General features: G+C 47.9%; 1 protein-coding gene across 1 annotated transcript in view; it reads left to right on the top strand.

Moving 5' to 3' along the window:
• Window positions 1–18,218, top strand: part of IGDCC3 (immunoglobulin superfamily DCC subclass member 3) — a 107,797-nt gene extending 89,579 nt beyond the window's left edge. Inside the window, exons 8-14 of the mRNA XM_065847679.2 lie at window positions 3,650–3,897; window positions 4,278–4,442; window positions 9,622–9,810; window positions 10,262–10,366; window positions 11,280–11,418; window positions 11,920–12,127; window positions 12,839–18,218. Of these exons, the coding sequence (XP_065703751.1) occupies window positions 3,650–3,897; window positions 4,278–4,442; window positions 9,622–9,810; window positions 10,262–10,366; window positions 11,280–11,418; window positions 11,920–12,127; window positions 12,839–12,997 (1,213 nt within the window). The 3' untranslated portion in view covers window positions 12,998–18,218. The remainder of the gene's footprint in view (window positions 1–3,649; window positions 3,898–4,277; window positions 4,443–9,621; window positions 9,811–10,261; window positions 10,367–11,279; window positions 11,419–11,919; window positions 12,128–12,838) is intronic.
• Window positions 18,219–21,584: the final 3,366 nt, after the last annotated feature.

The following is a 21,584-nucleotide window of genomic DNA, read 5'->3' on the forward strand; positions in this document are numbered from 1 at the left end:
GGTTTCTGCTCCATACCCAGGTTTATAGACACAGCTGAAAATCCAGGTGTTTTATTGACCCCCTTATCTGCACATCGTTCCAGATAACGTGGTGATGGGTGGCCAAGGCTCTTATTGCTCGATACGTCCAAACGCAGCCTTGGAAATCTCAATGAAAGCGAACTTTTCAAAGCCTGAAGCAAGCCATGTCCACTTTGCAGAAAATTAGTTTATTTCTTTTCTTCTGAGTTGACTGTGCATGACAGTGTTTCCGGCGGCCCTGGCACCTCTGCAGAGAGGCAGCTGGGATGTCCAAGGCTCTGCCCAGCTCTGGGTCCCAGTGGCTAAATGCTGTCCTGCTCCAGGAGCGCTGGCATCCGGTACATCACCTATATTGCACAAGATAAACTTTGCTCAGCCACTCATCCTCTCAGGAGAGAGACAACTTTGACCCCAGCGTCAGCATTTGTTGGGCTTTGGAACAGGCTGCCCAGGGCAGTGGTGGAGTCACCATCCCTGGAGGGTTGGACAGACACGGAGATGAGGTTCTCACGGACATGGGGTAGTGCCAGGGCTGGGTTAACGGTTGGACTGTCTTGAGGGTCTCTCCGAACCAAAATGGTTCGTTGATTGTGCAATCATGCTGTTGCCATCAGGCTCCTTGCACCACTGGTTCCAACCAGGCTCCCCTCTTCTCTGCTCCCCATCTTTTCCTCTCTCCGCGCTGAGAAATTAAATACCCTTGGAGGTAGCAGAGCCTAAATACTCATCGTTCCTGGGGTACTTTGTGCTTGGGCAGCTTAACGCTGCTCTTGACTCGCGTGCCAGCCCAACCAGGCTGTTCCAGGGTGCCCAGATGCACAGCGGCCGGGTGGAAATAATCCCGGCATTGACGGGGCAGAAGGAATTGCTGCTCCTTCCACACATCTGCTTTGTGCCGAGCTGTGCATACAGCTTTTGGACAGCGTAATCCTGCCTTCTGCCATCTGTCCTCGCAGGAATCAGCCGTTGTTGACACAGTTGAGCCACACATCGAGTCTTTCCTCCCTGTCCCCCGCTCCCAGCTCTGCCTTTCTCCTTCCATTTAATCAGATACGTTGAGCCCAGTGGCTATGAGGGGAGCTTAGGGCTGATTCTCTAAAATCACCGTATCAGCTGAAACCATCACATTTGATATTCCATTTACAGTGTTTCCAAGGAAACAAAGGCACAGGACATAAATAGATGACTGTTAAACATTTGCTCGCTCACCACGGCCCTGATAATTTGCAAGGCACAAATATGAATGTTAAAACAACAGCAATAACAGATTTTAATATAGGAAGACCAATATCTTGCTGCAATTAGAAGGAATGTTTGTTCTGACATACAGGCAGCCAGTGGCAAGTTATTTATCATTTCAACTTCCCATGTACAATTTTTCATTTACATAAGAGGCAGTTTTGATGATGAATCCCAAAAAGCCATGAAGTGCCCCTTGCATCAGCAGGGGTGCTTGGGATTTACTCATGTGCGGTCAAGTCCCAAATCCACCTGGAATTCACCACGGGAGAAGAAAATCATTTGCTTTTCCCTAGAAGGACGCAGTGGATGCAGATTTGGTTAGGCTCAGGTAATGTCTTACAGAAAAATAGCAACCAAAAACCTCATGTGGGCTTTGGCGTAAGCCTGAAAGATGATGCTGAAGCTTGTGGGGATCATTGTCTCGCAGACATTGTCAAGCCAGAAGCAAACCACAGTTCAAATGAACTGGACAGGACTGGAACTGCAGATGCACAAAAAGGGATTAATCCAGAATGGTGCGCATATGGGTGATGCTCAAAAATGGAAGCGGAGGCGGTGGTGCGCGGCATTTTGTCCACGCAAATTGAACCATGTTGTTCCTGGCTTGGTTTCTGAAGAAGGGCGCAAGCCCTGGGGAGAGCAGGGCTTTCATTGATGGGCCCTTGTTTATTAACAAATGTTATTAAGAAAAGCTGTTTTGTACACTGAATGGCAAGGTAGAGGTAATGTCTTGCACAAACATTTCTGAGTCAATATTTACTGGTGTTGTTTTAAAGCTGCAACCCTTGCCCTGGCCCTGAACTTGCTCTGGTTGTACACAAGCTGGTACATCGCTGGTTTTCCCCTTCTTTGGAGATGTTTTCCACCAGCGTAGCCAGTGTCTGTCTTTATCTTGGAGGCTGAAACCAGCCCCTAAGCTTGGGCAAAGGTCCCCGAGCGCAGGCTGGAAGAACCGTTCTGCCTGCCCTGGGGGGGCAGACTTTGAGGCACCAACATCAAAAAAGCGCTGGAGAGGTTTTGCAGACAAAAACCTGTGACTTGCTCCTAAGCTTTGGCTTTTGGCTCATGCTCATCATGTTTCTGAAAATGCAGAAGCAGGAGCTGAGGCTGTAACCCTGCCGGGTAAATCAGCTAATCCCGATGTTACCCTAAGACTGCTCTAATGTGCTATAATGCAATTAGAGCCTCACCAGAGGGCTTTCTGGCTGTGCTTGATTGGACTTGGCTCAGCAACCGTGTGCAGTGCCTGGATGGGTCTCAACTGGTGTGTACTGGAACAAAGCCAGTTAAAGCTGGTTTGGGTGGATGGATGCACTTGCCACAGAGCTCTCTCTGTCGTGTGGCTGGGATCTTCATGAATTCAGGGCTTCAGATCCTCTGTTCCCCATCCCCTGTATCCCCGTCTGGCTGTACTTGACCCACAGTCTCTGTAACTCGAGACAATCTGCCCAGTCATGGGGTCCAGGGAAAGATGCATCCACCTCCTGGGCTTTTCCTTCTGCAAAATCAGCAACCCACAGCTTCCTGGAAGCTTTCTGTGGAAACAGAAGCATGGGGGATGCCGCCAGAGCCAGAATGGGGACCATTCATAGAAAAATAGAAGAGTTTGGGTTGGAAGGGACTTTCACAGCTCATCCAGTCCAAGCCCTGCCATGAGCAGGGACATCTTCATCAGGTGATAAGAGGCGACAGGGGGACCCTGTATCCTTCATCAAAAACAGCACCCGCAAAAAAAAGGCGGTTGTGATTGCAGGAGATTCCTTTCTAAAAGGGAACAGAAGGCTCAATGTGCAGGCCTGACCCACTTCTGAGGGAAGTGCTGCCTTGCCTGGGGTCAGTACTAAAGGCATAAAAAACGTACTGCTCTGCTTAAAGCCATTTAGGGACATGGTTTAGTGCTAGAGTTAGGCTTTAGTTGGACTTGGTGATCCTGAGGGTTTCTTCCAACCAAAATGATTCTATTCTTACGTTCTATGGGGCATCAACCACCTCTCTGGGCAACCTGGGCCAGGCTCTCACCACACTCAGTGGAAAACATTTCTTCCTCATGTCCAACCTGAATCTCCCCTCCTTTAGTTTAAAACCATCACCCCTTGTTCTATCACAACAGGCCCTGCTAAAAAGTCTTTTCTTATCTTTCTTATCAGCCCCTTTTAAGTATGGAAAGGCCGCAATAAGGTCTCCCCGGAGTTTCTCTTTTCCAGCTGAACAGCCCAACTCTCTCAGCCTGTCTTCCCAGCAGAGCTGTTCCAACCTCGGATCGTTTCTGTGGCTCCTCTGGCCCCTCTCCTACATCTCTGTGTCTTTCCTGTACATGGCTGGAGGGGAGGGATGTCTGCTGGTGAGCACTTGGTGAAATGCTTGTCCCTCTCATGTTACCACGCAGCACTCTGTCCATCTACGGGATCAACCAGGCGGATGAAGCCATCTACCAGTGCATCGCCGAGAACAGCGCCGGCTCCACGCAAGCCAGTGCTCGCCTCACGGTCCTGTGGGCCGATGGGCTGCCCGGCCCTCCGCAGAGCGTGAAGGCTGAGACGGTCTCTGCAACCACCATCCAGGTGTCTTGGAAAGAACCTCTGCAGAACACCAAGGAGATCATCGGCTACGTGCTGCACATTCGGAAAGCTGCAGGTACAGTCCTCTACCTGCTGCCCGGAGCATCCCCAGCCTTCCCATAATTTAGCAACATGGCCCTGGAGGTAAACCAGGTCTGCATGACAGTAGACAGTGCTGCCACCCATGTTCCCCAACATCTCCATGTCTCTGAAGGACAAAGATGAGGCAGTAATGCTGCTGTAAATACCAAAAGGGCGGGGAGGGTGAAGCTGCGGAGTCAGATCTTGCTGCCCATTTTCGGTCTCTGCAAAGTGCACAGAAATGTAAGCAGAAAATGATGTGGGCAGATATGTATCCACAGGAGGGACCAAAATTACCGCTTGCAACATTGGTTTAGTCTCTTTACCTCTTGCAAAGCCTAACGCCACTCTGTTCTCTCTCTCTTTGCACTTCAGATCCCGTAGAGATGGAGTATCAGGAGGCTGTTAGCAAGAGCACCTTCCAGCAGCTAGTGACTGATTTAGAGCCCTCCACCAGCTATAGCTTTTACATAAAGGCTTACACCTCCCGGGGTGCCAGCAAAGCCTCAGAAGTCACCGTGGTGAGCACGCTGGGAGAAGGTAAGGAACACTTTGCGCTTGGACCATCATCAGATGCTGAAACCTGCTGTGCGTAGCAGCAGCGCCAGTCACCCTGATACCCACCCTGGAGAGCTTTGGCACGTAGCCTGTGGTGTTGATGCTCCTTGTTCCTGCTCCTCCTCATGCTCTGGGATGTTGTAAAGCTCTTGTGTCGTTAGATGGAGGTGGACTGATTGCTTTAAGTGCAGAATCACCTCAAACGTAGCTGATGTTGGGGTGGGGTGGGGTGCGAGTCTGGCTGGTCTCATGCATCACAGCTGCTCTGGGCTTTTCCTAAACCACTCACTAAATGCAGATTCCCTGCTCAGGCAGCTCTGGTACTCACAGCTCTGACTTGATAGATACAATATTTTTCTGAATTTCAATTTTTTTCTGTTTTACCGTGGGGAAATCACACTGGAGCTGAGTTGTCCTGACCTACAAGTCCTTGCCTCGGAGCAGCCTTCTGGCTCAGTGGGAAGTCAGGGTGATCTCCAACGCTTTTTTCCCTGACTTGGCCTCATGGATGTGGCCACCAGTTAGCTTCTCCAGTAAGAAAGGGGGTGCTCTAATGCAGGACCCTTGGACACAGGCACCAGGCAGAAACCACAGCCCCAGTGTGATCTCTCAGCTGGCATTTTAGGAACATTTTCCTAGAGACTCGGACCTCTCCAGCGCCTCTGAATACTGGCTTGTCTCACATACTGATACTAATTTCTTAGGAGCATTGCATTGTTCTCATGAACACTCAGAAATTATGAATTTGCAGCAGAGAGGACCTTTGGTGTGAGAATATTATTTAGGATCAAATGAAAGAGTGTGTTGGCTCTAGGTGGGGGATCCATTTTTCATTCCTTTTTCAGCTTTTGCAGATGTTTACTACGGCATTTAAGCCACAACGACAATAAATTCTCGCCCTGCTGGGTCGTTACCCTGTGAGTTTGTTTTCCTTGGTACTGTGCAGGAAACCGGTCACCCTTGGAGTTTGTTTTTCCTTCCAATTTAGAGACAGAAGGATGGACTAAGGCCCAACTTGAAACTCCTTGACCCAGTGCTCTAAGTTCAGCTACTGGAGCCAGAAGCCAGCCATGCTTCACAGAGCTTGGTGTTTCTGCAGAAGTCTGGGTCAGGCTAGCGAGGACTTTTTGTCATTATTACCTTCAATCATGACAGAAATAGTTAGGTATCTGGTAATGGGATCATAAATTTCCCAGCTCTCTGAAGTTTCAAGGCATCATTGTCCTGCTCTGCTATCCTTCAAAAAAAGGTTTGTCCTGTGTAACAAAGCTGCAGCAATTAGCTCCCTGTTCAGGATGGACAAGCTGGCCTGGTTGAGATCCCTCAACCTCAACTTGCATTTATCTTGTAGGAAGATAAAAAGATATTTACAAGCTGCAGTTCTGGCTTGATTTGTTTGTTTTGCTTCACTCGGGTGCCTGTTGCCTTCTGCTCCCAGGGGAGAGAGCAGGTCAGAGAGGATGCAGTGGCTTTTGTCACCAAATTAAGGTTTCACTGCAGACTTGCTTCATCTCACAGCCAAGGCTTTTCACTCTGCACCTTCTCAGAGGTGCCACAGAAATGGTCCGAGGCTGGAGCAGCTCTGCTGGGAGGACAGGCTGAGAGGGTTGGGGTGTTCAGCTGGAGAAGCTCCGAGGAGACCTTATTATGGCCTTTCCATACTTAAAAGGGGCCGATAAGAAAGATGGGGACAGACTTTTTAGCAGGGCCTGTTGTGATAGGACAAGGGGTGATGATGGTTTTAAACTAAAGGAGGGGAGATTCAGGCTGGACATGAGGGTGGTGAGAGCCTGTCCCAGGTTGCCCAGAGAGGTGTTGGATGCCCCATCCCTGGAGACATCCCAGGCCAGGCCAGAGGGGGCTCTGAGCAACCTGAGCTGGTGAAGATGTCCCTGCTCATGGCAGGGGTGGCACTGGGGAGCTGGGAAGGCCCTTCAACCCAAACTCTTCTACGGTTCTATGATTCCCAAGGTGCACAGGAGTGCTGGGGTTCCCCTGGGCTTGGGCAGCCCCTGGATCTCTTGCTAAGAGCCTTGGAAAGGGACTGGATTTTCCCGACATGGCGTGTGTTGGCATTGTCATCCCAGCTCAGCAAGACGTGCATGAGAAGTGCACAGAAATGTGTGTGAAGCCCCGTGGTGGCTGGACCCTCCGTGTTACCACATTGCTGTGTCCTGCCTTGCATGGAAAGGACATGGTGGGTGAATCTGTCAGCTGGAGACTGGTCTAAGTTATGCTGGTACTGTCTGGAGCGATAGTAGGGTGAAGGTCCTGAGGAGCAAGGCTCCTTTCCGAGTGGGGAGCTCAGCTTCTTAGGGCCAGGAATCTGCTGAGAATGCAGATGGTGGTCCTTGTGGGTCCCTTCCAACTCAGGACATTCTCTGATTCTCAAATTTTGGGGCTGTCCTGTGCAGGGACAGAAGTTGGACTCGATGATCCTTCTGGGTCCCTTCAAACTCAGGACATTCTATGATTTTATGAATACATTTGGCTGAAGCCTCCAGCACTTTGTGGAAGTGCGGTGCTCCTTCCTTTGTGCTGGGGACAATTTTAGATGGAAAGGTGAAGGGAAGATGCAGTAGAGAAACCACCAAAGTGAACCTCATCCTCCATAAACCTCTCTTGCTAGAAAGGTCCTCCTGTCTCCTCCGTACTCGCCTCCTTTATGCCATTTCACAAATGCCATGGTATTTTAAATCTCAAACTCTTTCTGCTTCATTAAGCAGCACACACTCCTTGTTCTTGTCTTTTAATGCTTTTTAGGATTTTCTCCAGGACTTTTTGACATTTCTCTAGGATGAAGACTGTTCCTTTAGTCATCTTCGGCTAAAGACGCCTTCAAGAAGAAAGTTGAAATGACCTGGGGAAAATTCCAAACAGCACAGAAGAGGAAAACAAGTATCCCAGTCCTTAGCGTGAGGGAGATGCCTTACTTATAGTAGATCTGTATTGTGCCTTATATATACTTCTGTGAAGCACATATACGCTGCTGTGTGTACCTATATTTAAACACACACACAGATATACTCCATTTGTATACACTTATTTGTGTAATAACATTATAAACAGCACGTGCATTCTGCGAGTGCATACATATAATCAATATTATGCATATATATATATACTCAAAGTTTTAATAAATACTATATATTCCATGTTTTGAAGGAGAGAGATTCTTGTGGTTTTTGTTAAATGTAAGGCTCTGCAGCCCTAAAATAAAGCCAACTTCACAAATCAGGATGGCCCACATCAGTGTTTCTTTGTCCATGGGTTAATGTGATTTCCCTTTCTGTGGCGTTTTCACCCATGATGCTTGAAGCAAGAGTCCGACTTCTCAGAGTGGGGATCCAGACAATCCCTGGTTTTGCCCCAGAGAGAACTGGGAAAATTAGAAATTAAAAAAAAGGAGTATTTAATTGGATTGCAAAAATATGCAGCCTTGGGAAGAATGGTATGTTCTGGTATAAATAGAAATTGCTCTGTGTTTTGCACCCAGAAGGTGCTTAGTGTGGCCTTCCCGTTGAGGAAATGCTCATCAGAATAAATCCTAGCAAGAAGAAAGTACTTCAACCCTTTTTTGTTTCCCGTTGGCAGCACTCGGGCAGGATGGGATCTCGATATCCTGCCCCAGGACAGCTGAGTCTTTCCTCCTGAATCCCCATGGAGATTCTCACCAGTCAGCAGGGCTTTGTTCCTCTGACTGTGTATGGTGGGCTTCAGGCAAAGCCCCTGAAACCTGCAGGAGAACATCACTTTGGGAAGGGACAGGGTCGCCCAGACCATTCTGATCACCAGGAGATATGTTTTTCCTTCCCCTAAATCTCCTTGGGGGAAAGCTAAGGCTCTCCATGCCTGGGAAAAGGCAAACAGTTGTGCTATGGAGTTTTACCTTTGCTGTTAAGTGGAGGAAATGCCCTTTTTAGCTTGTCAGTCTTAGACTGACGTGGCCACATTTCACTATCGCTCAGTAAATGGTTGTGCTGAACTCTCTGCCAAAGGACACCATCAAGGCCAGGTTTGCATGGCTCATCCTTTAGAGATGCTTTGGGGAAAAAAAAAAGACAAAAAGCAGTGTCGGTCCAAGGCAAGCCCAGGAATCTTTATATTTGTGACCTTCTGAGCCTGCAATCACGTGGGTTTGGAACAATAGCTCTGCCGTAAAGCCTGGAGGCTGCTGAAGAAGCAGGTCTGTTCTGCTCAGTGCTTTTGCTGCAGGGTTTAGCCGAGCTCGTAGAGCAGCACCTGAAGACCCTTCTCTTTCCCAGTGATGGGGAGTTTTGTGGAAATGAGGTGAAAAAAATAACCAGTGAAATGTCCTGCTGTGACACATCTCTGCCCTGGTGTGGTCAGAAGAGAGGAAGGAAGGAGATTTTGGGGGAAATGTGGTCCTGTGTGCCCCAGCGCTGTACAGGGACAGGGCGTGTGTAGAATTAACGTCTGGAAACCCCAGATATCTGCATCAGAAGAAAACTGGCTTTGGTTTGCAAGTCTTTGCCTCTCAGCCCAAGCTGATGGGGCAGGATGGGGCCAGGCAGCTTTCTGGGGATTAAATGGCTGTGACACCCCCACCCTGAGAATGAGGGCAGAGTTTAGGGGCATTGACTGGAGCAATAAGTGTCCTGGTGGACGAAGATGTCCCAATTCTCTCCTAAATCCCCAGCACAGAGTCACAAACCTCCCTCATAATGGGAAGAACAAGCTCCTGCACACCCTGCAAGCCAGCGCAGGTACCTAGCAGGCTTTTAAGAGGGATGTCTCCAGCTCCATCCCTTCTGGTTCCTTCCTCCCTAGGGGATTAATCACTCTGAAAGGTCCTCACTACCCTAAGGGCGAGGGCAGAAAAGTGGAATTTGGGAATGCATTGCCAAAGTCACTGCATTCTTGCCCTGACCTGAGGGGGCTGAGCATCAGATTGCAACTGGAATGTGAAAGTAGCCTCTTACCTTACTGAACTGAACAGAGGAGACCCTTAGAAACTCATTACAGCTCCCAGAAGAAGTTCAGAGCTGTTTAAACCAGGATCAGGTCTGATCTGATATTTTTCTCAATCTCTTCTAGCACATTCTTTGGTGCGGTGACCACAGGGAACGGCTCCTGGGGAATTTTTTATCACACAGAGTCAAAAAGCATGCGCAACCCACTGTCTTTCTCTCTGTTGCAGTCCCAGCCATACCATCCCTCTTTATTAAAGTCATTAACAGCACCACCGTCCAGGCTACGTGGGAACCCTCCATCAAGCTGGGCCAGCACGAAGGCTTCAAGCTGTATTACCGCAAGGTCCACCTCTCCCAGTACACGGGTCCGGTGCTGCTGCCCAGCAACGTCACGGCATATAACATTACCCACCTGGGTGAGTACAGTGACAGCTTGACGGCCTCAAGTTGTGCCAGGGGAGGTTTGGATCAGATATTGGGAAAACTTATTCACAGGAAGGGCTGCCAGGCATTGGAACAGGCTGCCCAGGGCAGTGGTGGAGTCACCATCCCTGGAGGGGTTGGAGAGATGTGGAGATGGGGTTCTTAGAGACATGGTTTAATGATACAGTTGGTTAATGGTTGGGCTTCATGGTCTTGAGGGTCTCTTCCAACCAAAATGATTCTATGATTCTATGACGGGTTGCGTGGCTATTAAACAGAAGATGCTGCGGCTCTGCCCTGAGTTTTTGGAGCTCTTTCCCAGTTCTTGTTTGCAGCATCTTGTGTGCATTTGGCAAGATGTGCGTTTTCTAAATAAGCATAACTCGGGGAGAAAACGCTGATGATTAAACCTGAAATACCTTTCTTGTGTCTCCATCGAAACAGATGCGTCAGTGGTGTATGAAGTCAAGCTCCTCGCCTATAACCAGCATGGGGATGGAAACTCAACTGTCCGCTTCGTGTCCTTGAGGGAAACTGTGGAGAGGACAGGTGAGATGGGACATTGGTGGTTTGTGAAAAGCGTTTTGCAGGAGTGTGGTGAGACCAGACACATTCCCCAGACACCTGGGGCTCTACCCTGCATCTCATCTTCAGCCACTCATTTATTTTCAGCATCACAAATGATGAAGCAAAACTCCGCAGGGGTGGGACCACCTGGTGCTGCTCAGGGTGGTTTCCCTGCCATGTGGCTTGCACCATCCCCATGTATAAGCTAAGAGCTGCTGTCCTCGAGCAAGATGGGATACACTGAGCATCTCTGCTCTCCTGGAGCTCTCTTGGATATTTTGACCTTCCCTGGTGCTGGGAAGAGAGGACACGTGGCTTTGGAAAGAGGGGCTGCAGGGCATGAGCACTGTGTTACATGGCAGAAAAGGGGAAATCTCTAGAGGGAATCTCTAACTGACCACACCTTTCATATTCATCTATGTGTAAAAAAAACATCTTGCTGATCTTGGAAGCCTTTTAAGCCTTCCAGTGGGAATATCTTCCAGAGACAGTTATTACTTCTCTGTCTACGTTGGAGTAAATATTAATCTCGTTGGCATCTGCTTACTCAGTGCTTTCCATCAGGTACAAGCCTGCTCTGATAGCTGCCTCTCACCTCAGACACAGGGGTTTGTAAAAATTAACATCAGACTTGTTTTTATTCATTAATTGCGTCTAATAAGAGCAGCCCAGGTAATGGGGCTGACTCTCTATGGACCTTCCAGTCCTGTGCTTGCTGGGACCGCTTTCCTGGGGTACCAGGAGCAGGGGAGCTGCCTTGGTGACCCCCCAGGCCCCCATGCTGCTATCCTCTTCCCCTGCCTACAGCCCAGGGTCCTGCTTTTGCTCTGGGCCCCCTAAAAGCTGGAGGACCAAGAGGCAAAGAGCACCACTGACTCTCTCTTTTTTCTGGCAGTGCTGAATCCCCCTTGCGACTGCATGAAGGACGAGCAGAACAATAAAACCTCCACGACTGGCATCATCATTGGGATCCACATCGGTGTCACATGCATCATATTCTGCGTCCTCTTCCTCATGTTTGGGTACAGAGGAAGGTAGGGGTTACTTGCTAAGGATGGTGGTCCATAGTGCCGTGTGGGTGGCCCCGCAGGGGTTTTGCACCCCCAGTGTGATCATAGAATCAAGGAATGGTTTGGGCTGAAAGGGACCTTAAAGATCATCTAGTGCCAACCCCCCTGCCATGAGCAAGGACATCTTCAGACAGATCAGGTTGCTCAGAGCCCCGTCCAACCTGGCCTTGAACACTTCCAGGGGTAGGGCATCCACAGCTTCTCTGGGCAGCCTGTGGCAGAGCCTCACCACCTCGTGGGGAAGAATTTCTTCCTTATATCTAGATGCCTTTGTGATAACGGACTGTTTCCCACGCAGATCTCGGGGAACACATCCTGTGGCATGGAATTGCACAGGTGGTGTCTATATGACTTTATAGGAGGGATTTAAGGAGTGAAGGAACATAGCGCAGGGATAACACAGACTCAGGATTGGGGGAGACACTGTCTTTGCTCACCTTCAGGCCCTGCCTCTTGATTTTTCAGGCTGCTGATGTGCAAAAACGTGCAGGAGCAGCTGTCAACCCCGCAGATCCCCAGGAGCCAGCGAAATGCCACGGGCCTCGTTCTGAACGGAGCTGCTCGCAGGGACAGGGATGAGCGGGACTTGAATGGAAAGCAGTTGGATATGAACGAGCTGGAGAGGTTATTCCCAACATCTGCATCCCAGGAGCAGCAGGACAAGGGAATGACGGTACGTCCAGCAGCACACAACGGGATCACGCCCAGGGAATGCAGGTGCAGTGGCGTGTCTGAGAGCATCGGTGATCCACCATTGTCACTGTGTTATCGTAGAATCATGGAGTAGGCTGGGTTGGGAAGAACCTTCCCAGCTCCCCCAGTGCCACCCCTGCCATGAGCAGGGACATCTTCACCAGCTCAGGTTGCTCAGAGCCCCGTCCAGCCTGGCCTGGGATGTCTCCAGGGATGGGGCATCCAACACCTCTCTGGCCAACCTGGGACAGGCTCTCACCAGCCGCATTGTAAAAAATTTCTTCCTCATGTCCAGCCTGAATCTCCCCTCCTTTAGTTTAAAACTGTCACCCCTTGTCCTATGGAAATAGGCCCTGCTAAAAAGTCTGTCCTCATATTTCTTATCAGCCTCTTTTAAGTACAGAAAGTCTGCAATAAGGTCTCCCTGGAGCTTCTCTTCTCCAACTGAACACCCCAACTTTCTCAGCCTGTCCTCCCAGCAGAGCTGTTCCAGCCTCGGATCATTCCTGTGGCTCCTCTGGCCCCTCTCCAGCAGGTCCATGTGTGTCCTGTGCTGAGGAACCAGAGCTGGACCAGCGCTGCAGGGGTCTCACAGAGCAGACGGACAGAGTCACCTCCTGACCTGCTGCCCACGCTCCTGATGCAGCCCAAGGTGCGACTGATCTTCTGCATTGTCCCTTTCTCTTGCCAGGTGTCTCACAGCCCCCCAGCCACCCATGACGACACCCAGATATCCACCCTCCCTCTGGATGAATTCAGCATCATCGAGGAGCAGCCAGACCCCATTCAAACCCCCCCCCATGGCGGCAGCCCTCCAGCTCCTGACAATGGTTCTGCCAATGAAGGATAAAACTGCCAAGACTCGAACCCTCTTGTAGGAGTTACCAGAAACCAAACCCACGGCTGGTGATGTCTTTACAACGAGTCGTCAATCTCAGGTCAATTGAAGATTTCTACGGTCTGATTGTTATTTTTTTGTTTTGCTTTATTTTTTTATATATATATATATATAAATATATATATGTGTATACAGCCTTTTGGAGACTCTTGTGAAGTTTATCTTTCTGACCTCTCTGGGGCCTCTCGGTGTTTTTTCCGACGTGGCTTTATCAAGACTGGTCATGATGCATTTTCCCTGCGGCTGCTACGTAAAAAACTCCTTGGCAGAGTTTTTGGCAAGCTCTCCCATCTCTGACAGACTGGGAATACTCTGGAGCCTCCTCTTGGCATCCCAGACTTTTTCCTGATCAGCAGCTTTAGGACTACTTTTTTGGATCTATTTTTTATTTCCAGAAGACTGGATTCAGAGAAATCCTTCTAACTTGACTCCAAAAATTGAGGCCTGGGAAGGCCGTCTCTCCATGGATTTGATGATTTTGTACACTTTCACTATTTCTCAGGATAATTTTTTTGCTGATGGACTCAAAATAATATGAAAAAAAAAAAAAGTAAAAAAAAAAGTGTGTGTGTCAAAGGATGCCTGCCTGAGGGCTACTGAAAGACTTGGACAGACAACCCGAGTGAACTCAGAACCTACCTCAACCGGAATGAATGTCTTCTGGGAAGCAGAAATACCTGCGTCTTCCTTCGTCTTCAACAAAAAAAACAAGTAGCATAGCACTTGGTCAGTACAAGCTTGGTCCTACCTCAGCAGTCACGCTCGGTACCTGCTGCCTCGGTGGTTTTCTTGTCATCGTTTCCATGTAAAGCACTTCCAAACCTTGAAAGCAATGTTCTACCTCAAGCGTGTGTGTGTGTTTGTGTGCGTGTGTGTCCTCTCCTCTCCCCAATTCCTGCCTCTCCCACTCAGCCCCACACCAAGATGCTTCACTGGTGTTATGAGCTTTACTTTTAGGCATGGAGCAGGGCTCCGGTGGGATCTTTGTGTGGTGGAGATTCGTATCGTGGGTTTTTTGTTTTACTTTAAAGACTGTTGAGGCCACCGCAGCCACACGGCTCGGTGCCCTGTGGCTCGCTGGCACTGTTGCTCTTGCAGGGCCAAATTTGGCTGCCGTGGTCCGACCTGAGTGTATTCAGGGTCCGTCTCCCCAAGGCTGATTCCCCATGGGATGATTGATGGCATGCATGGGCACAAGCAGCATCATGCACCCCTGGGAGGTGGGAACCTGATCATCACCATCTTTTCCATTCCAAGCCATCAGGAGCACCTACAAGGAAACCCTGATACGGCACTTCCCAAACCCCTGGAGATGCTGCTGAGCTGCTTCCAGCTCCTCCAGCATGTTTCCAGTAAGCAAGGGCTCATCCCAGGATGGGCTGAGCTGAGAAGGGCTCATTTCCCTGGGAGGAACGAAGCAAGGAGGGTTCCCAGGTGACTATGGCCCACACCAGAGGATGCCCTTCCCCATGCCCAGGGTGGGCAGAGGAGCTCCCGACACCAAAGAGAGGGTTCGTGCATGATCCTCACCCTCCAGGGACCACCACCAATGTGCCACCGTGGATTTTGGGTTGTCCTTGTGAGTCAGTGTGTGACCAGTGTCATCCATGGGGACATGGACATGGACATTGGCCAGCTGGTGCTGGAGGGCAGCAGCCCTTTCCCCGTCATGTGGGTTGGTTAAAACTGGGTGAATGTGAAGGTTTGAACTCTTTGTATAGGTGGTGGTAAGTCAAACGTCACCGTGTTCAGAAGGAAAAGTGAAAGGAAATTAGTTTAACCAAAAAAAAAAAAAAAAAGTATTTTTTTTTTATGGTACCAGTGGAAGAGTCCCTTGTGTCAGAAATATCCCCATCACCTTCCTGTTTGGCAACAGGATGCTACTGATAATGGTGTAAATAATACAATATACGGGACAATAAGGCAAACGTCTCTCCTCCTATGGGGTGTCCTGGTGTGGGGCTGGGCTGGCGAGTGGGACTTGGTCCTTCCCAACCACATCACCCAGCTTGGCCCAGATGTAACAGCTTTGACCTTGAGAGCAAGGAGCTCTTGAAGCTTGGCATTCGTTAAATGCTGTCCCATTAAAACTCCTCCTCCTGCAAACATTTTACAGGACAGAAAATATGTGAAGGGTTAAATTTATGCATTAAATCCCCAAATAGCCTCTTCCCACCCCACCAAAGAGACTAAATGGGCTGTCAGACCAATATCAAAGAAATCCCAGTCTCCTCTTGCCGTCCCAGTCCAGCCCAGCTTTTTATTTTATTTTGTGTGTGTGTGTAACGCCGACGTTCACATTGAATAAGTACTGTTGCCAAAGTGAACTCAGAATTTAGACTAGCTTTCAGCTCAGACTCCTGGAGCTGTGAACATGCTATTAATTTAATATCATATTATTGTGATATTGTAATAGTAACAAGTATTTGTCACTTCTTCCTTTTATTAAAGGGAAATGCTGTGCCATTTGACTAGTTGAAATGTGATAGTATCTCCAGAATAGAGCTTTTTCTTTTCTTTTTTTTTTTTTTATTATGCAGAAATGTGATGGCTTAAACCAATGCAGATTATGTTTTGGTTTGAGATGGTAAAAATGGATGTAAATCTTTAAAGACTATTTTTTAGATATTTAGCTTTTCCTCTTTTTTGGGGTTTCTTTTCCGCTCTTGTCAATCTGTACTTTTGGTACCTGCCGCAGCCAGTTGTGGCAGGTCAGTCCCTGAAGGGATGAGGCTGAAATCTGGAGACCCAGCAGGGGAGCGTGGTCTTCCCTGAATTATCCAAGCCTCCCAAGTACACAAAACTGGGCAAAAAAACCCTCTCAAAACGGCACATTCTGGCTTTGTGCCTGTGGAGTATCTCTAGCTGCCACTTCGCTGGAGAAGCAACATCAACAGCCTCTCTTGCCTGAGCCGGGCTGGGGCAAAGCTGTGCCGACTAAAAATTTGGGAAAACATCACCTGGTGTATGTCTGGCCTTTAATCTGTGAAAGAAGAAGAAAAAAAGAACAACAAAAGAACCCAAACAACCCAGCTTGTGTTTGGTTTCAGTGTGGAGCACAGCTTCAAATCTGTTCTTGGTTCATCCAAAGTGCTGCCCATGTTTGAGGGAAACCGCCAGGTTTTTATTCTGTGCTTGAGGCACAGTTGTACTTGAGTAGACACGTTGTACTTAAGCAGACATGTTGTACTTGAGTAGACACATCGTACTTCGGTAGATGTGTTGTACTCGGGTAGACACGTGCTCTACTCAGACATGTTGTACTTGGGTAGAAATGTTGTGCTTGGGCAGACCTGTTGTACTTGGATAAACACGTTGTACTTGGGTAGACGTAGGGCTGCAGGTCCCCATGTGCTGCCAGTGGTCTGGATGCGGTTTCACAGGTGTCAAAAATGCTCATCCATGAGCACATACCCTTTTCATGGAATCAGAGGCTTCTTCAAAGGGATCACCTTCAGGCTTTGTCCAGGCTGTTGGTTGAGCAGGAGCATCGTTGCTCTGGGTGTGCGTCCCCGTGCCGCTGGCGTTCCCTTCACCTCAATAATTCATTTACACACCACAAGCATTTAAGCAACAGCTTACCACATTTCTTTTAAGTTTTTCTTTTCCCTCTTTTCTTGGTGGGAGGAGTCAGAGAGTTTTATCCAGAGATAAAAGTGCTGGATAATGGGCAGGTGTTTGATCCAGCACAAGCCACTGGCAACTGCCTGCATTTGGGGTAGAAATATCATGCTCTAGCATTTTTTTTCCAAGGAAATAACTCCACAAATTCAACTCACTGCCTTTTCTGGGCAGGTCAAAAAAAAACCCCACCCAAACAACAGCAACCCTCTTGCTTTTCTGGTGATGGTGAGATGAAATTACAGCAAGGAATAAACTATCCAAAAACTGATTTTTTGTTTGTTTGGTTTTTTTGGTAACCCATAATGGGCACAACCTCTTGTTGGAGTTCTCACATTTACCAGAGATGGCTGCTACCTCAGGGACAGTATCCACATTGTCTTTAGCTGAACAGGGAATAGTTTTATGCTGTGACAGGGTATGTTCATGCTGTTGGATTCAGGTATTTATTTGTCTGCCGTATCTTTCTTCTTCCTTGTTTTGTAAAGATGCTGAAATATTTTTAAGTGCTGGACCAGTCTGGGAATTTTAAAGCGTCCACCCAAGATTATACCAAGGGACTGTACATTTTTAAGTTGGCAATAAAAGAGGAAAGAAGCTACGAAGTGTTGTCAATCCTGGATGGTGAAGGGATGATTTATTTTTTTGCTGCCTGTGGGGGTATTTCTCCAAGAAAACCATCCCATGGCATTTTGGGGGACTCAGTGCTGTGTCTGAGCCCTTTCTGAGCTGACTGACAGCACTTAAGTCTGGGAAGATCGGTTAAAAACAAAGAGGAAATTAAAAGCTTATGAAAATAAACAGTGGCGGCACGGGGTGGGAGCTACTTACTGACTTCATCTGTGCAAACAGCATTTGGAAATCTATCCCTCCCGGTGAAGGCAGAGTAAAGATCCTATCAAGCAACTTGATGCCTGCTCATTTATTTTCTTCACCCATCAAATTAAAAAGAAAAAAGGGAAGGATGCTTGTGCTGGAGCTGCGGGCAGGGAGGTGGTTTTGTGTGAAGTACCAGCATCCCCAGCACCAAAACACTGGAAATCGGGGAAACGGCTCCAGTTTTATTCCGAGACCAGAGTCTGAGCTTCGGCATCTTGTACGAAGAAGGGACGGGGCCGGTGCAAAGCACAGCGAGTCGGGGAAAAGCCGAATTTCACGGGGCTTTGGATCAGGGTCTTACTTACAAAGCAAAGAGGGATTTTCCTTTGATCGTATTTCCATCATTAAAACTTGCAATGTCTTTGTGTTTATAACAATAGTGAAGACGATGCTAAACCTTTGTCCCAGTCCTCTTTGGGAATCAACCGTTAAGAGTAATATTAAAAACCCAAATTACAAAGCACTTTTCTACTGTTTATTTTCTACCTTTCTTACTTTGAACTGTCTTGATATTTGAAATCCCACTGATCCTACGATTGTTAGCTCTGTATAAAAAAAAAAAAAAGATAATAATAAAATGCAGGTTTTTTTGTAGTTTGCTCTGTTTAGATTTTAGCCTGTGGCTACTTGTACAAGAAAAATAAAGGTAGAATAAATGAGCTCGATTGGCTCAGCCTGAGTGGTGGTTTCTTCATGGTCGGTGGTAGCGTGGGGACCGCACGGTGGCTCCGGGTACTGTCGCTTTCTGGGTGGGGTGGTGAATTTGGCTCCTACCAAAGAGCAGCTTCCAAAATGCAGTTTTTAAGGGCTGAGGACTTACATGGTTTTTTGCTGGCTTGCTCATAAAGCTCAGGCCGAGCTGTCAGCTGGAGCGCTGGGGACGGCTGGTGGCTCTTTGGCAGCTGGGGACGGGGTTGAGACAAGGGGCTCCTGGGGTGACACCTCGTGCTTGGAGGTGCAAATTAATTCCCAATTAATCTTGGGTCTTGCTCAGCTGGTGCTGCCATCTGCTTTTTCCCATCGCCTCGGGTGCCAACAGGACATCATTTACCTGGTGACTCTTTGCGGGACTGTGACCCACAACTGTCCCCTGTGCTGCCTGGGGACAGGAGGGTGTTGATGCTGGGTCCATTTTCTTTAATCCACCGTGTTAGGGGGATAATGGTGATTTTTTGGGGGGCCAGCTGATCCTATGGGGACACAGCCACAGCCCTGCAGGGACCGAGGCAGCCTGAATTACGATATCTCCCTTATTTTTTGACTGTTTCAGCTGCGTTTTCAGGCATTACCTGTGCAGAGACAGGGAAGGGAGCTGGAGCTGCTGCCTCTCCATGGACCTCAAGCTGCAGGACCTGGCTGTCCAGCTCACTCCAAGCATCAATTCATTGCCAAAATTAAAATATTGCAATGCCTTTGGCTTTCTCCAGATCATTTTAGGGTTTTTTTTCTTGCTTCTTTTTCACCATCTGCAGCCAGAAAGTCACCCCCAACGCAAGGGCAGCTTTGGGAAAACATTTATCAATGAGTTGACCGGAGAAACAGCCCCCATCCTCTCCTCCTGATGCCAAACGATGGTCAAAGCGAAAGGCTGTGGGGAATAAATGAGTGAGACCGAGTCCAGCAGCACTTTCCAAAGAGGTTTCAATAAGCAGGTGAGTGAGAAGATGTTTCAGACAACTCCCTGAAGCTCCTGAAACTGCTAAATTGCAGCACGGATTGTCTAAACGTATACTTCATAATAAATACAAGCATAGAAGCTGATTTTGTTTCCCAGTGGCAACGCAAGAGGTTAGAAAAAAATCAGAGCTCACTTACTCGTGTAAGTTAAGCAGAATATGTTGCTTCAAATAGTGGCTGCAGAGTCAAGGTACTGTATAAAGCTCATGGTTTTCATTAAAAAAGGTCTTGCCTTCCCTTCACAGCAATAAAAAAAAGGCTTGACAATATTAATCTAAAGCCTTAGAAACTAAGGAAATAAAAGAATCCAAACGATGTGTTTAAATCACCTTGGGTTTTTTTTTTTGCTGTTGGAAATATTAGTAGTCTCAAAAAAACCACCAAACCCTTACCTGAATGTTCAAAACTCATCTTTAATAAAAGAATTCTGCTTTTGACCACGCACATTCAAATTTCTTCTGGAAACATGTCAGCTCTTAGCTCCAGAAATACTAACAATAAAATGCATTGGATATTTTCAGCTCCGAACGCCAGGTTCTTGCCTCAGGTGCCACTGGAGAAGATGTTACCATTAATGTCCTAGTTACAACCCTGCCAACGCAGGGAGAATTTATAATATCCCATAAAACCTTAACTATCTGAAAGGTCATTTTAGCGCTAATACCACTCGGGCATTACTGTTTCATTTGCTGACATTTTTACGAAGCCACGGTTAATTCCGGCACGGCTGCTGTAAAACCTTTATAGCAATGGGCTTTGCCTTGAAAAATAATCTTTAAAAATCAAGAGCTGGAACGTCTTCATCAGCGGATGGGGGTGGTCCCGACAGGCTGAGCCTCATCTCGGTGCAGGGTCCCCCAAAATCAAGGGTTGGGCCAGGTGGGTTAATCCTCAAACCTGGGTCACACCACAGAACCCACCAACACTCGCTGCCTCGGCTAAATTTTAAAAAATCTCCAATTTCATACAAAACTCACTTCCTATCAAACCCTCATCTTGCCCAGAAAGCCATTTCCTTAGCGCTAAAATAGCTAAATTAGTCTTGCTCAGCATCGTGAAGGAGCTTGTCTTGTTTATTGAGCGATAAATATGAAGGTAGAGTAACTAAATTCATCAGTCCCTAAACGCAGCCGCTGGGAAGGGCCATTTCCACCATCCAATCTGCGATCGCATGAATATTTCAGCGTCCTCGTTCCCTTGGGTGCTCGCCTTATCTCTGGAGCCTGGATATTATTTTCTGCTTTTCAGCTTTTTGGATGTATTGGAGGAAATGTCATTATTTGGACCTGGGTGGATTACAGTTGACTTTCCTAAGCCAATTTATATTGGCAAGCTGCTGGTTTTTAAAAACCTCTATAAATCACTCCTATGAATTTTAATAATCTAACGTGGTTTCAAACATGCTCCCTTAATACGTGACACACTATTACCACTGGCAATAGCTCCTTGGGTCACGAACTCCGTTTTACCATCACCTTCAGTGAGTGCCATGGGGAGATGAGCGATGGCTCAGCCCGAATGATGGAAAATCCCGCTCCTGCCCCCAAAAAAACCCTCATTGTGGGGATATAAAGGTGTGTAAAAAACCTGCACTTCTGCTCACACAGATGTTATCTGCCTATCTGAAAGTGTTAAAAGGCAGAATTAAATCTTAATATCTTATTATAATGAAACCTCTCCCAGGCCCGCATCACCCCAGGAGCCCCAAACGCTCCTCAAGATGACAACCCGCCCCGTCCCTCCATGGGGTGTCGGGTACCAGTCACGACTCGGTCACCACCGGTAATAATACATTTGAGGCCGTTTAATTAATTTCTTTATCAGAAACTTTGTTTGGATGATCAGGAATTTCCTCCCTCCCTGCCAAGACGCTGTTGCCAAGGCAGAGGTGGGATCCAGCGCTTGGGGTGAGACCTTCAAAGATGCTGGTGCAGAAATCTCTGGGTTTGGGAATATTTTCTAGTATTTCCCTTAATAAAGATATAAGACACAAGTCTGGAGTGAGATCTCAATCTGGGATTTACAGTTCTACATGGTCCAGAAACTCCAGACCTCCTAATCACTGTTGACTTATTTTGATGAGCTCTGTCCTCATCTTGTGCAAATTATATTAATATTCTTCCCATCCCCATTGAACAACTCCCAGGGTGTTCGTGCAGTTGGGAGTGATCTCCTGGTAAGAAGAAAAAGGGCTGAGAGGGATGGGGAGGAAAATCCAGGGCAGAAAGGAGACTTTGGGAGACCCATCTTCATGGAGCATCTCCTGTGGTTCTCTGGAGGAGCTGATGATGGGGTTTGATGCCCCTGTTGTGGTGGCAACAGTGATGTCCCCACTGCAGGGGTGACTTTGTCTGTTCAGCAC

The sequence above is a fragment of the Patagioenas fasciata genome, chromosome 12 (genome assembly GCF_037038585.1).
Source record: "Patagioenas fasciata isolate bPatFas1 chromosome 12, bPatFas1.hap1, whole genome shotgun sequence".
Taxonomy (NCBI): domain Eukaryota; kingdom Metazoa; phylum Chordata; class Aves; order Columbiformes; family Columbidae; genus Patagioenas; species Patagioenas fasciata.